The sequence below is a fragment of the Lissotriton helveticus genome, chromosome 7, assembly GCF_964261635.1.
Source record: "Lissotriton helveticus chromosome 7, aLisHel1.1, whole genome shotgun sequence".
NCBI lineage: Eukaryota > Metazoa > Chordata > Amphibia > Caudata > Salamandridae > Lissotriton > Lissotriton helveticus.
The window spans coordinates 713749331-713763862 of NC_136068.1; the positions used below are offsets into that span (position 1 = coordinate 713749331).

Here is a 14532-nt window from a genome sequence, read left to right on the forward strand (position 1 = left end):
AATTAACGCAGGAGGCAAAGAGACGCATTTTATTAAATCGCTCTGCTGCATTTGATACCATCTCTCATTATATCATTCTGATTCGTCTCCATGAAATTTGTATAGAAGGTACTGGCTGGTATCTTACTTACAGGACCATACCCTAGTTGCGAATATTGTAACTTCCGACTCCACATCTAAAGAACTTCATAAAGGAGTACCCCAAGGGTCATCATTAAGTCCCACACTTTTTTACGTTTTTGTAGCCCAAGTGGCCTGACTGATGTAGTTTTGGCTTCTCATTTATAACATATGCAGATGGCACACAACTTGTCATCAATATGGACCATCCCGCTGGAAGCATAAAAGAGCGTTTTAAAAGCTGCTGGACTGAGGGAGCATCTTCCATGCCAATAAACGCTCTTAAGTTAAACATCGATAAGACAGGGATATTTATCTTCCACCCTGCCAGCGAAGACGGGTCTGAAAGCTGTTGGCCAACAATTTGGACCACCCCCACTAAAGTTACAGTTCAATAGAATTCATGAGTTGTCTTAGATATCACTTTGACACTCTTGGCCCAAGTCAACAAAGTTACCTCCACATGTTTTTAATAACTCAGAACGATTAAAAAGATCTGTCTATATATTTCTTGTTGTTGCAGAAAAGACACCTATCAGGCAACGATTCTTTCTACATTGGATTATTGTAGTGCATTACACTTAGGATGTCCGAAGACATTGCTGTCCAGACTGCAGCTGGTGCCGAAGTGGCCAATTATTCAATCCGCCAGGACGATCTCCAATCTCTCCTTTCTATTGAGCAAAGAATCATATATAAGTCCCTCTGCATTGTTCACTGAACTTTCCATTAGCTGGGATGCAGATATATTCAAGTGAAATCGACTTACTACATCCCAGCTAGACTCCAAAGATCCATTTTGCTGCTTAAACTGACGATCCCCTACTACAGAAAGAAACGTTTGAGAAGCGACCGATCACAGTGGATGTATGACGTTACAACGCATACTTTTACATCGCATGCCTTTACAACGCGGTTTTTACATCGCATACCATTACAACGCATAATGCTTTTAGGCGCTGGATAGTGATTTATTTAATTTACTATTCCAACTCCAGTCCCCGTGGATAGTAGGGAAGGTGTTGGATAGTATATTAAATACATTCCCTATCCTAGAGCGCCCCCCAGCGCTATGCGTTGTAATGGTTTGCGTTGTAAAAGTTGTGTCGTAATGGTAGTGCGTTGTAAAAGTTTCGTTGTAATGGATGTTTCCCATCACAGTCTAAACTGCTATGCTCTGGAGCTCCCTTTCGAAGTCGCTCATATCTATCTATCTATCTATCTATCTCTCTCTCTCTCTCTCTCTCTCTCTCTCTCTCTCTCTCTCTCTCTCTCTCTATATATATATATATATATATATATATATATATATATATATATATATATATTGCATCCCTTGATTCAGGAGATCTTTAAATACATTTCTTTTTGTTTAAGTGGTTGTTGTTGTATGAAGTTCCTTAGGTTAATTCATTAGCGCCAGGACACCCACTTAGGTAACAGCCATGCTAAAAAAATCATTAATGTAACTTAACTCAGTCTTGTGGCATATCACTCAAAATGCATTTGCCGAGCAGTCTTCCTTGCCAGTAAGTGGCAAAACTGAGAAGAGACTGATTGTTTAATACTTACATGTTCTTGTTCTTCTAGGCAAATTGGAGACAACCTGATCGTGCCCGGAGGGGTGAAAATCATTGAAGCCAATGGAAAGATGGTGATTCCGGGAGGAATCGATGTGCACACACACTTGCAAATGCCATACAGGGGGATGACAGCAGTGGACGACTTCTTCCAGGGAACGAAAGCTGCCCTTGCTGGTGGGACCACCATGATAAGTGAGTGTCTGCGATTGGGGAGCAGGGGTATGACATGGATGACTCTGCTGTGCATAGGTGGCAGTGTGACACGAAGGTCGATACTTTCACTGGGTTGTATGAAGAAGGCAGTAGTGAGGTCCAGCTTGAGCGGGCCCATTGGGTTCTAGTAGGCGGAGATGCGGGGCAGTTCCTTGATTCAAGCATCGGATATATGACAATACTATTTTTATTGCTTACCAAAATACCCCAAGATTACCGGTAATAAGTAGTGAATAAACCCTTGTGGAAGCGCTGACAATGGCAAACAAGGCCGTGGACTATTATCACACGGTGCATAGATCCAGGCTAATTTTTAGTTATGTTTGGCGATTTTATCTGAATCGCCTATTTTTAATGAGGTTAGATGGGAATTTATGCATTTTCAGAAAGTTTATCAGAAAGAGTCTGTGTCAAGGACATCCACCTCGCTTGTGGAAAAGCAGCACATAGTCAGGGCTGGCCTCTGGGAGCAAAGTTCTGGTCATTAATTGAAATGTCATACTTTTAAAATGCCACCTATAGCCATTACTGATCCATGCACAACATGCCACTGAGCGTTCCTAGCCTTGTAGCCTCTAATTGCAAATGTCAAGTTATTTCTTTAGCGTTTCAGGCATTAGTTAGTTTTGATTCATTTTACATTTTGACAGATAGGTTGATGTGCATAGGATCACACCACGTGTCACATGTAGAAATCAGGATGAGAAGCCTGGTCTCCTGGATCTAGAATCATCTTTATATCACTAGACTACTCCTCCCTTGCTGGAAGCATCCCAGTTTTTTTTCTACCAGTACAGAATCCCTACTAATGAAGGCCTGGCACCGACAAGGGTTTTCTGTTTACTGGGATTCTGGGCCCGTCGCCACCTTGGCATGGCCACCCTGGCCACAGACTGGCACACTGTAACAGGGATGTCACGTCTGCATTACCATCCAAACCAAGAAAACAAATGAAACTCTCCTAAAGCTGCATGCCAATGCGCTGTAACTTGCCCATTACCCCCACCCAATGAAGAAGCCTATTCATAGAAACTGACCATAAAGATGGCGTCACGTGAGGCTGAAGACTGCAAGCATTCGAATTAAGACCCAGCTTTGATTTGGTTAACCCAGACCAGGAACATGCCTGGCGAAAGCCAAACTAGCTTTAAAAAAGATAATATTTAAGTGAATCTGCTCTCGTGCAATAGAAGGAAATTACCACATGTTACACACATATTCCAAGCGACCTTCATAAACAGCAGAGCTATCGCTCTCTAGGATCGCATCTTTTAAGGTCTGGTTAGAGACCTCTCAGCCTTATTGAGGTCGTACATATACTATACACTTATTTCTTCTTCCACATTGATACCCTTCGAATGACGCTACTATTGCAAGTGAATGTCGAGGAGTCCAGATCACCGGCACCTTGGCAGACCTTGGAGGCACTGGCAAAGAGTTGAGATAGCTCAGGGGAAAGAGGAAGCACACAGATACATTCAACATAAGGGACTTCCCCAGGGGTGGCTCTAGGCTCATGGCAGCCCTGGGCAGGGAGCCTAGGTAGGGGGCCCCGGAAGAGGGGGTCCGGGCTGGGTGGAGCTCGGAGGCCAGTGAAGAGGGGGGGGGGGTCAGGGTGCTTGGAAGTGGAACAGAGCCGGAGGCCGGCAAATCCCTGCCAGGGGCCGCCACACAAATATGTATCCATCCTCAGAGGATTATTATATATATTGGCCTCGTGGCCCCTGGGGTTTAACGGCCCTGTGCAGGTGCACAGCTTGCACATGCCTAAGGCCGCCCCTGACTTCCCTCAGGTGACGTTAATTCACACGTCCATTGCACAGCAGAGCTGGCATCTCTCAGATCTATAGATGTTGAATAGTGTGCGTTTGGACGCTGCAGCTCTCCGTCACACCGCTTGGTTGTTATAAGAAGGTGCATTTCTATAGGACATCTGTTCCTTATAGCTTTTCACTATTACACAGATCTCACTGGCTAATGCATCTGACAGCAGAACCAGCCCTTATGTGAGCCAGGTGCACTGACTGGCCCCACTCAGATGTTACAGGCAGCAGAGCAGTCTTTCATGCTAAGCAGTTGTTGGAGGCCTGCACACAAAACAGCAGAGCTATGGCTCGGATTACAGGAATGCAACACGTTGGTGCATTAGATAACCGACCTGTTATTATTGTAATAGCGCAATGACGTGAAGGGGAATTAACATTAGCGCTATCCTTCGGTTTGAGTACGTGCTACAAGCTGAAGCATTAGAAAGCAGGGCTACTCCTCAGATTACGCAGATGGTACGTGTTTCACCATTGCACACCACAACAACGCCTATATTAGACAGAAGTTAGAAGTCTGATGCTCCAGAATGCAGCGCTATCCACAAAATATGCAGATGCTGCAGGTAGATGCGTTTCAGAGCAAAGCTATCCCTCATTTTAAAGGCATGTCACAGGTTCATTCACTAAACTGTAAACTGCCTCAGGAAACACAGCTTGTACGGATTGCGGCCTCGGCGAGTGCACAGAGCAGCTGTTTGCACCTGGGGCGGACACTTTCCTTTGTTGCTTGCCTACACGTATCCAGTAAACAGCTCTGCATTTGGCGCGTGAAGGTTGTTATTATTCTTTTATGTAGTCGTCAGTTTTATGAATGAGGTTATTATTCTTGCTGTCTTACCCATCTGCCCTGCTTCGACTTTTTTTGAACTACTGGAATTAAAGTGATGGTGCACCAGAAAGCTCATATTACCCTCCCAATATAAGATCTGTATAACATAATTATATCCAGATTGACTCGCTAGACTTTATTTTGTAACCGTCTGAAGATGCATGAGCAGACCCTAATTTGAGGAGGGTGTGGCATCATTACTCTATTATTATTCTAGGGCACATTGGATTTTGGGAGCAATACCTATCCATAACAAGCATTTACAATGCAATAGGTCTCCCAGCATTAAAGTTTGAGTTATTGGCATTGTGTATGACAATGCGTTGCATAAAATGTTTAGCAAACTTTGAATTGGTGAGCAGTGAGAGTGTGTGCAAGAGTATGCTGTTGCTCACAGCTGTTATTCTTCACACAGCTCTGATGATGCACCTCATGCACGGGGCTGAAGCAGTTATTATTCACACAGCTCTGATGATGCACCTCAGACACGGGCTCACAGCTGTTATTATTCACACAGCTCTGATGATGCACCTGAGCACGGGGCTGACGCAGTTATTATTCACACAGCTCTGATGATGCACCTGAGCACTGGGCGATCCAGGCTTGAACAGGAATAAGAGATTTGATTGAAACGTTCTTTCCTTGGCCATGAAACACAAATCTAGACCTGAGAACTAAGTCCTGGAATCGCCCAGAGCTCTTAAAAGAGTTGCATTCATTCACTGTGTACAGCAGCACCCTCCTTAAGGGCCCCCTGTGCCGCCAGAGTTCAGTGACTAAACAATGACCCCGTGTCACAGCACCCCTTCTCCATCTCGCGGCTAAGACTTAAGAAATTTGTCGGATGTGAAGTTACAACGTGGATGCTTCGTCAGCAGTGGTTTTTAATCTCCACTTTGACCATTAGTGCTGCTTTAGCCAGCCACAATGCATTCTGAGAATTTCTAATGGGGCCAGGTCAAACAGCAAGTCCCAGAACCCGAAGCCCTGGTGTCACTGGACCAGGACTGGCGCTGGACGGGGCACCTTTGAGTTTATGCACTCGGGGTTGGCAGGATCCGCCACCGGGTTTTGGTTTTAGAATAAATTCCGATAAAGTACCAAGATCACACGCCGAGACCGCTGCCCGCTCGAGGGGGACAGAAGGGCGCGCTGGCTCGGATTGCGGGAGTTTCCTTCTTGAGCCTTCCCTTGTCTTACTAGGAAACAACACTAAAAGTAGCTCCTAAAATATAGTACGGGCTATCTCACCCTTCCGCCCCCCCCCCTTGCCCCCCACTATTACCCCAGCCTCAGAGGTAAGTCAAACTAACACCAATTGTAAACCCAGAGCATCGACAGGACGGCACTTAAAGCAAGGGCTCAGGGGGCGCAGAACACCCCTTGTCTATGAGACTGTGGGCTACACAAGCGCCAATTGTCAATAACACTTCTGCACCCTACCGATTTGCACTTTTACCCCCTAAGGATCTGCACTTCTGCACCCTACCGATTTGCACTTTTGCCACCTAAGAATCTGCCCTTCTGAACCCTAAGGTTCTACAATTCTGCATGCTAAGGAGTTGCACTTATGCACCCTAAGGATCTACACTTTGCACATTAGGGTCTGCACTTTGCACCCTAAGGATCTGCACTTTTGCACCCTACGGTTCTGCGCTTCTGCACCATAAGGGTCTGTAACTCTGCACTATAAGGGTTTGCACTACTGTGTTTGTTTAGCACGTTTAGTGCCCCGCACGCCTCTAAGCTCCATGACGCGATTGAAGCCCCGCTTTGTTATAAACCACCTAGGTTCTCCTTTTTGTAAGATTTTATGACAAAGTTATTAAAACAGAATACACCGGTACGATTTTGAGCTTTTAAATAGTGTGGCTGCTCTGGAGTAATAAGATCGAAATGTAGCGCCACGATATTCAAGCAGAAATAAACGATGCGCCAAGCAGTGATTTTAAAAGGCACGTGTGACCTTTTCACGACTGTGCACAAGAAGCAGGCACCTTTCCAATGCGATTCTTACCTGCCTTGCTTTGTTGAGTGCTCCGTGGTGCGCAGCTCTACCTCAGGGCGCCTCCATGCCTCCGCTGAGGTCCCTCCGAGAGGGGCTGCTCTGAAACCCTATGAATCCCTCCGGGCGCTGCTGTCAGGGCTCAGCTGTCGGAAAGTTTCAGATCACAGGAACATTTAAACCAGCATCCACCTGCTCGCGGCGGCCCCGGGCCTCTTCCCGTGCTTGTGGCGGTGTTGGTGAGCCTCCTCCCGCTTGCCCTGGCCGGGGAGAGAGGCCTCGGTGGGAGAGGAGCAGCTGTGGCCGGGCGGCGGAAGGACTTACTTGGTGAAGAAGTTGAAGAGTGTGCTCTGACGGGACATGGCGGCGGCTGCGCTCGGGCTCCGCTGTGGCTGCTCACGGGATCTGACCGGGGAGCGCGGAGCGGCACTGGCGGTATGTGTGCGATGGAGGGGGGGAGGGGCTCGGTGCACTCATTTGTGTGTGTGCGCGCGTGTGTATGTGTGCGACGGGGGTGTGTGTCTCTGTATGTATGTGTGCGTGCGTGCATGGGCGCTCGTGTTTGTGTGTGCGCATGCGTGGGTCTTGGAGCTTTCCAGGAGAGGAGACAGGAGCTGGCCACAGCGAGCGCGTTCACGTGCGCGTGGCCCGCTCAATTTCCTGCGCGCGGCCAGCTCCTGTCCCCTCTCCTGTGGAAGCAGAGTCACTGAATATAGGTCTCTCTGGCGAGACCGCGCTTTCGCGCGGACCGTTCGGTGCATCCTTTAAATCTTTTGGAAGGTCACAGAGAATGTTGTCAAATTCTGCATGCATTTGTTTTCAAGGTTTGATTGTGCAAATAAAATAACCTTTTCACGTAGGGTTCCTGCATTATGCATGTTTTTTTAATGCCTTTCAGCACTCTTTCTGTCAAGAGAAAAAGAAATAAGCTGGCCTCTGTGGATGTAGGGATATTTTTACAGATGTCAGTGCTTCATAAAGGCATGTGACAAGGCTCTGGACTGTCACATGTCTGCAGTGGCTGACATGTGACTGATCCAATTTCTCATAAATCAGTGAACCTCTTGCTGTTCTGTGGCAGTTGTCCCTTCTTAATGTGTATGTGTTGGCAATTACATTACAGGCTGTCTCCTCAGGTCTATATTTCCGTGGTTGGAGCTTTGCGAAGCCCAAAGCTCAGCAGTATCCTCATCTCTCCCTCTCCTCTCTTGTCCATCCCCAGTTGACCATGTGTTCCCGGAGCCCGAATGCAGCCTGACTGAAGCCCTGGAGAAGTGGCGGGAGTGGGCCGACGCCAAGTCCTGCTGCGACTATGCCCTGCACGTGGACATCACCCACTGGAATGAGAGCGTGAAGCAGGAGGTGGAGGCGATCATCAAACAGAAAGGTGGGTGAAGGCAGAATGGCTTTTTGGGCGTGGGGCAGAGAACGGAGAGTCCTGGGTGATTGATCGCAGTACTGAAGGGGCAGAAATGTGTATGATGACCTGGGCCTCCTTTGGTCAGCTCTTTGTATCCATTATAAGCTAAAGAGGATAAGAAATTATTGAATCGGTGCTACAACTACTGGAGAGAAGAGATGAATATGGCTTTATGGACTTGAAGACAGACTGGCAGATAGAAAGATAGAGAACCAGAGGTAGAGGAATAGACAGACATAGAAATGACTGTATAGATGGTGTAACTAACTGACGGATAAACTGATAAATGAACAAACAAACATCAGACAGTAAAAAACATGTGAGAAAATGATCATCTCTCTCTCTCTCTCTCTTTCTCTCTTGCTTCCCCTCTCTTTCTCTTTTTCACACTCTTGCTCTATATATATAGATGTGTAGATCTATAGCTATACATAATAAAAACAAGAATCCTTTATGATTAGGTCAAGATTTCCAATAAAAAGGTGGTTTCATGAGGGTGACAGATCTGAAAAAATTTTCTCCCAAAAAGTTCATCCACCTCAGATCTTTATGGCAAGCTTAAAAAACAGTGCTGTCCAAAAATAGCATTTCCGTTTTAAGTCCAGTTGGATTTTTTGCTCCACGAATGGCATTACACCAGAATTGTTATATAAGTAGAACATAAGGAAGTGCCTTTGCTATCTTTAGATTAACTCCTTTCAGTGCTATTGGTCACAGTATTCACAAATCCTATATATTTTTTTAATTGCCATTGGAATGCTTTGGTTGCTGACTTGGCCACCTGTGGCGGGTTGGGCACGGGGGCATGCCAAAGGAAGGCTCTACAGCCAGCACCACCTGACCCCCACTACCATGGCCAAAGGCAGTGCACTGCTGAGGTTGACTGCCTGCAAGAGGTGGAGCGTAGAGCAAGGCCAAAGCCAGGCCCTGTGGTCAAGTTCTATGCACGCAGCCAAAGGCAGTGCTGAGTGGGTTGCCTGTAAATAGGAGATTAGGCGCAAGGAACAGGTGGATGTGGTGTTTGATGGAGGAAAATATATACTTTTATGGAAAATAAAGTTTTAGTGAAGATATCTTTAGCTTTGCGCATAAGACCTTCACATACGATTATGGACACCACAAATATTCACTGAATTTTGAGAAAACAAAACCATGAGGTGAAGCCTTAATTAGGCCATGATGCCTCTTTCCTTCATCAACAGTGTTATTACTATATAGCATAATACACTCAGCTGGTCTGTTCGTATGGCTTATTCCACGCTGCTCATCATCTATAATAGCTTTAAATAAATGTATTTAACCATAGCCAACATAAAGGGGTAGGAGAGGAAAATGTAGAGTGAGTGTGTGTGAAAGAAAAAGAAAGGAATGGAGAAAGAAACAAATAAAGGATTGACACAGAGAGAAAGAGAGTGAAGAATGGAGAGAGGCTGTGATACCCTCAGTTTTGTGTTGAAAAGAGGATTGCTATAATGAAGAAAGTTAATCTTAATAAATGTCTCAAATGCTCTGTTTCGTTAGTACAGAGAGATCTATGAAAGACTTGTCTTTATCCAACAGAAGAAAAAATAAAACATCTAAATTAAGTGGATCCCTTTATTAGCTAATTTGTGAAGATAGCTGTCTGAACTATCTATGGTTTGTAGGGCATAATGTCATTATACATCATCCTTGTCCTATTTGCTCATTTTGTAATGAGAGTTTCCTCAGGGTACATGCAACTCTGCAAAGGATAGATATACAAATTTGACAACAGTTTCTGGGAGCGCACAGCAAGTTCAGGAGAAGTAATTCGCAAAAGTAAGTTCGGTGCTCCAGGTAGATGTGAGCCTGTTGCCTTGACTCCAAATAAAACCACCTAGGTGATCCGACCAATTACGATATTGATCCACCGAGCACCCAAATAATCAATTGCAGTCCACAAATTGTATTGTCCTTCTTCTTTTCTTTTTTCTTTATTCTTTAACTCTTCTTCATCCAAAGTAAATTCCAAAAAACAGCCAACACGTGTTTCGTCTTAGTCCGTCTTAGACAATAAGACTTCTTCAGGGCAGTTCAGGTCCAATTAAATCATAGGACAGGTTCAACCCACTGAATCCAGTTCAGCGTTATAGCTCGTATTTTGAAGTAGGTGATTCTGTAGCACGATATCGTATTTTAATTGTTGTAAATGTGTATCCCTTTTCAGTATTCGTACTTCTGCAGTTATGGCCCTTTCATCTTTCTTGTAAATAATAGTGATCCCGGTCCGTAATTCGAAATTCGTGTAATCGCCTCGGTAGTTTCTCGCGTGCTACCTAAGAAGAAGGACAATACAATTTGTGGACTGTAATTGATTATTTGAGTGCTTGGTGGATCAATATTGTATCTGCAAAGGATAGGATAGGATAATATTTGTAGAGCACACTTATACCCGAAGGTGTCAAGGCATGGGGCAGACGGAGGAGGAAAGAGATGCACAGACAGTCAACTAAGATAAAAATAGCCATGTTTTCAAAACTTTTTAGAAAACTGGAAGAGAGTCCGCATTGGAGATGGGCAAAGAATTCCAAAGCTTGGTGGCTGCTGCCGAAAAGGAGCGGCCGCCCCACCTGCACCTATGATAGCTGGGCGAGACCAGTTTTTTCTGTGTGGATATTCTAAAAGGTCCTCCCAGGGGTGTACTATTGTCATATGGTTTTCAGATGTGGCGAGCATTTACTGTGCAAGGCCTTATATACCATACTCAGAAGGAAATGCGGTTCCTGATAGGCAGCCAGTGCAAGACATGAATCCCCTCCCTGGCTGACTGATGCTTCAGAATGTTAAGAATCAGCCTTGCCGCTGCGTTCTGTACAACCTGGAGCTTGTTCAGGGATGCCGCATTGATGTTAAGGTACAGAGCGTTGCAGTAGTCCAGCCGTGAGGTGACTAGTGCAATGGTGGTAGACAGATGCAGTTCAGACAGAATATATGACAGCACCTTTCTAAGGGTTCTTAACATATAGAAACATGTGCTGACTGTTCGGCTGACCTGAGCATCAAACGTCAGACCCTCGTCAAAAGTGACTCCCAGATTTTTCACTGTCCTATTCGGGACAGGAAGGGGACCACAATCTGCAGGCCAGCAGGCATTTGAACTGATGGAATTCTGTGAGCTAAATACCACCACCTTCGGTCTTGTCAGCAATGATCTTTAGTGAGTTGCTATTCATCCAGCAGATAATGCTGGACATGCACTGGTTAAACTTCTCTGCGACAAATTGCAAATCATTTGAGATGGAAACAATGATTGAGTGTTGTCCACATAGGAGAGCTCCTGGAATCCGAAAGATCACACCAGCTCGGCCAGAGGGGTCAGATAAAGATAAAAAAGAGTGGGGCTCAGTGATGACCCTTAGGGGACCCCACAAGGAAGGTTAAAAGCCTTTGCTCTGTAGCCTCCACAGCTAATGATGTGTTTTTTGCCTAACATAAAAGAGTGGAGAAGCTGCAGGGCCCTTCACATGACTCCAACTTACCACAGACACTGAATCATGCGTACCGGGGAGACGGTGTCGAATGCCGCAAATAGGTCGAGCATAATCAGCCCCGCCGATCTACCCTGATCGACCTGTGTGTGAATATAGTCAGTGGCCGCAATGAGGGCAGACTCGGTGCTGTGACCGGTGCAAAACCCGTTCTGAGAGCGACCTAAGATCTCCTGGGATTCAACCTATTTCATCAACTCAATGTTCATGAATTTCTCTAGGATTTTAGCAGGGGCAGGGAGAAGGGAAATAGGTCGAAAGTTTTCCAACCCCAAGAGGTCAGCGTTAGGTTTTTTTAAGAAGTGGTGAGACGTTGGCTTCCTTCCAGGTAACCGGGTAGCTACCTGATAAAGAGTATGTTATTGAACACCTTACACAGGAAATTAGCTACTAAGTCAGGAGCCAGTTTAAGTATGGAGGACATACAAGGTTTCGAAGGAGCACCGGATTTTAGGCCCATTAACATTTCCATAGTTTGCTGAACTGTAATTTGTGGGAAAGAGGTAAGAGCATTATTCCCGGAGTTCTTCTAAATGATGGTATTGTCCCAAAACGTCAAAAATAACACTTTTAAAATAAACACTTCCCAATTATTTAAAAAAAGCCTAGGAGATACCTTGAGAAAGTAATATTTCCTAATTGTGTGTTCCCAAAATGTATTGAAGTTATGATAGTGTGGAACAGGCAAATGATTTAAGGAATGGGGTTTATGGGTGTGGGGCTTGAGGTACAGGGGGTTAGGTTATAGGAGGAGAGGTTGGGGTTAGAGATATAGGGTTTGGGGTACAGGGATAAGGGTTTGGGGCAAAGGAATACGGGTTTGGGTATGAGATTATTGGTTCAGGATTAAGGGCATACCATTTGGGGGTGTAAGGTATGGATTTTGGGATAAGGTTTAGGGTAAAGGAATTGGGGTATTGGGAATTGAATAAAGGAATGCTTGGTTAGGGTCAAGTATAAGGGGTTATGGGTATAGGGTTACAAATTAAGGGTTTGGGTTACAGATTTAAGAATTTAGGATTAAGGTTCAATGTGTAATGGACTGGAGTTAAGGGCATAAAATATAGAGGTTAAGGTTATGGGGTTAATAAATTAGGTTTGGGGGTACAAGGCTAATGGGATGAGGCTAAGCATTAACCATTTGGATAACATGTGCTTAGTGTCGCATTCCAAAATGTGTTTATGATGTGTCGATGATTGGTAGTTATTTTTAAGTCTATCTGTTCAAAATGAGAAAAATAAGTTGCTTTTCACAGTAATTCTGGACTTAATTAATTTCAATGACATTTATTACAGTTTCTCAGTGACGCAATGTGAAGTCTTAAAAACAAACATGTGCTTTTTCTCAGTTAATAAAAAAAGAATTGGGTCCAGGACGGGGTGGATGTACCTCCAATCAAAAGGCCTTCAGTAGTCCAACAAAGCGTATCAGGATGATGTCAGGGAAATTAAGAGGAGCTGTCCTCCCCGATTACCATTCTGCCACCAGCAAAGGCACGAAGGCAGTTACAAGGACCCCACCGGAATTTAGCAAGCTGCCCCCTCTGCCTGGAGGGGCAGTTTTCTCGGAGGGGTAGTCCTCTCCTCTGCTGCCCCCGCTGCATGATGGCCGCACTATCAATGGGAAGGACCTGTCATCCCAGAGTGACTCCCACTAAAATGCCGCCTGACTCACCCGGGCCGGCTCGTGGTGCAGGCTCATTCAATCAGGGCCCGCCGCTGCACTAGTGGGGCCAGAAATCCAACAGAGGCCGTACTGTACAATACTGCGAGGCCACAGTCATTCCACGACTACGGGGCCATCATCTTGGGGGTTTCCTCAGGTGGCACTGGCTTCCCCTGGGATCCGTGCACATGCCAGATTGGGTATCTTGAAGCCCCATCCTCGAGACTCCTTGGCGGCCTGTGCTGTCAGAGAGATGGCTGGAGCCCGGCACGGGTGTCTGGGGCAGCCGGGGGTCCAAGTGGCAGCGAGGAGCTCCGGCTCTGAGCTGCCTACTCCATGGTGGCTTGCTCTGCCCCCTGTGCGAAGTATAACCTTGTGGAGAAAAGTTACTTGAGGATCCAGCAAAATGCATTTTGTATAATATGTCTAATTTCAGGAAAATTATACATGTTTCACAAAAACCTAATTGCAGATTTTGTACACTGCTAGTTTATTTCCCAGTTCAGTACACCTTATTTTCTCTTCTCCGCCACTGATCAACAAGGATATTACAGCCTTAGTGACATTAGAATTTAGCAGCCACCTTTGGTAGAGTTGGGAGTTTAGCTGTTTCCCTTCTCAATGTTAATCAAACGATATGACAGATTGTTTCTATTATTCTTTTATCAGCATTGGCACCTGATGTTACTCTGCCCTTGAGGCTTGCAGGAGTCATTGGCTCCCTTTTGGAATAATTCTGATTTGCTCTTAGGAAAAAAGAAAGGTTCCTCGTCCTGCATTATGGAATGGGGCAGTTGAACAATAGGGTTCAGATTAACTTTATACACCCTTGAGTGCCATTGTAGCTACCCACTGATTAGGATTGAGGTGCTCCTGACATCAGATACAAAAGAGACTCAGCTCAGTGCAGGGAGATCACCCACAGCCAAGCACTATGTTTACTGTAGCAATGGAACAGCTGAACCTTTAGCTTCTTTGGGCCAAAGAAAATATGAGGAACAGTCAAAATATTCATGTATGCGGAACACTGAACATTGTGATGATTGAGCTGACAGCCCCTTTTGTACCATAAAAGGGTACCGCATAAGTCTTGATAAATGTCCTAAATAAATTAGAAATAGTTCATTGCTTGACAAGCATTTGTTTAAATTATGTTAAAATATGCTGTGAATGTCTTCATGCAATTATAGGTTATGCTGTGGGTTTGTCCTACTGCGAGCAAAGTAATATTGCAGAAGGACTTGTAAGAGTGACGTGAAGTGTTTGGCTGCACAGCCCTCCCTTTTTACTTCTTTCCCTGAAACATGTCTAAGTATTAGGGACACCATCCCCCGTTTAGTATTTGCCATTGCTCACTTCTG

General features: G+C 45.3%; 1 protein-coding gene across 2 annotated transcripts in view; it reads left to right on the forward strand.

The window, feature by feature from the left end:
• Nucleotides 1–14532, forward strand: part of DPYSL3 (dihydropyrimidinase like 3) — a 375973-nt gene that overhangs the window by 251660 nt on the left and 109781 nt on the right. For both annotated transcript variants that reach the window (XM_078653034.1, XM_078653035.1), the window contains exons 3-4: nt 1711–1895; nt 7799–7963. In XM_078653034.1, the coding sequence (XP_078509160.1) occupies nt 1711–1895; nt 7799–7963 (350 nt within the window). The remainder of the gene's footprint in view (nt 1–1710; nt 1896–7798; nt 7964–14532) is intronic.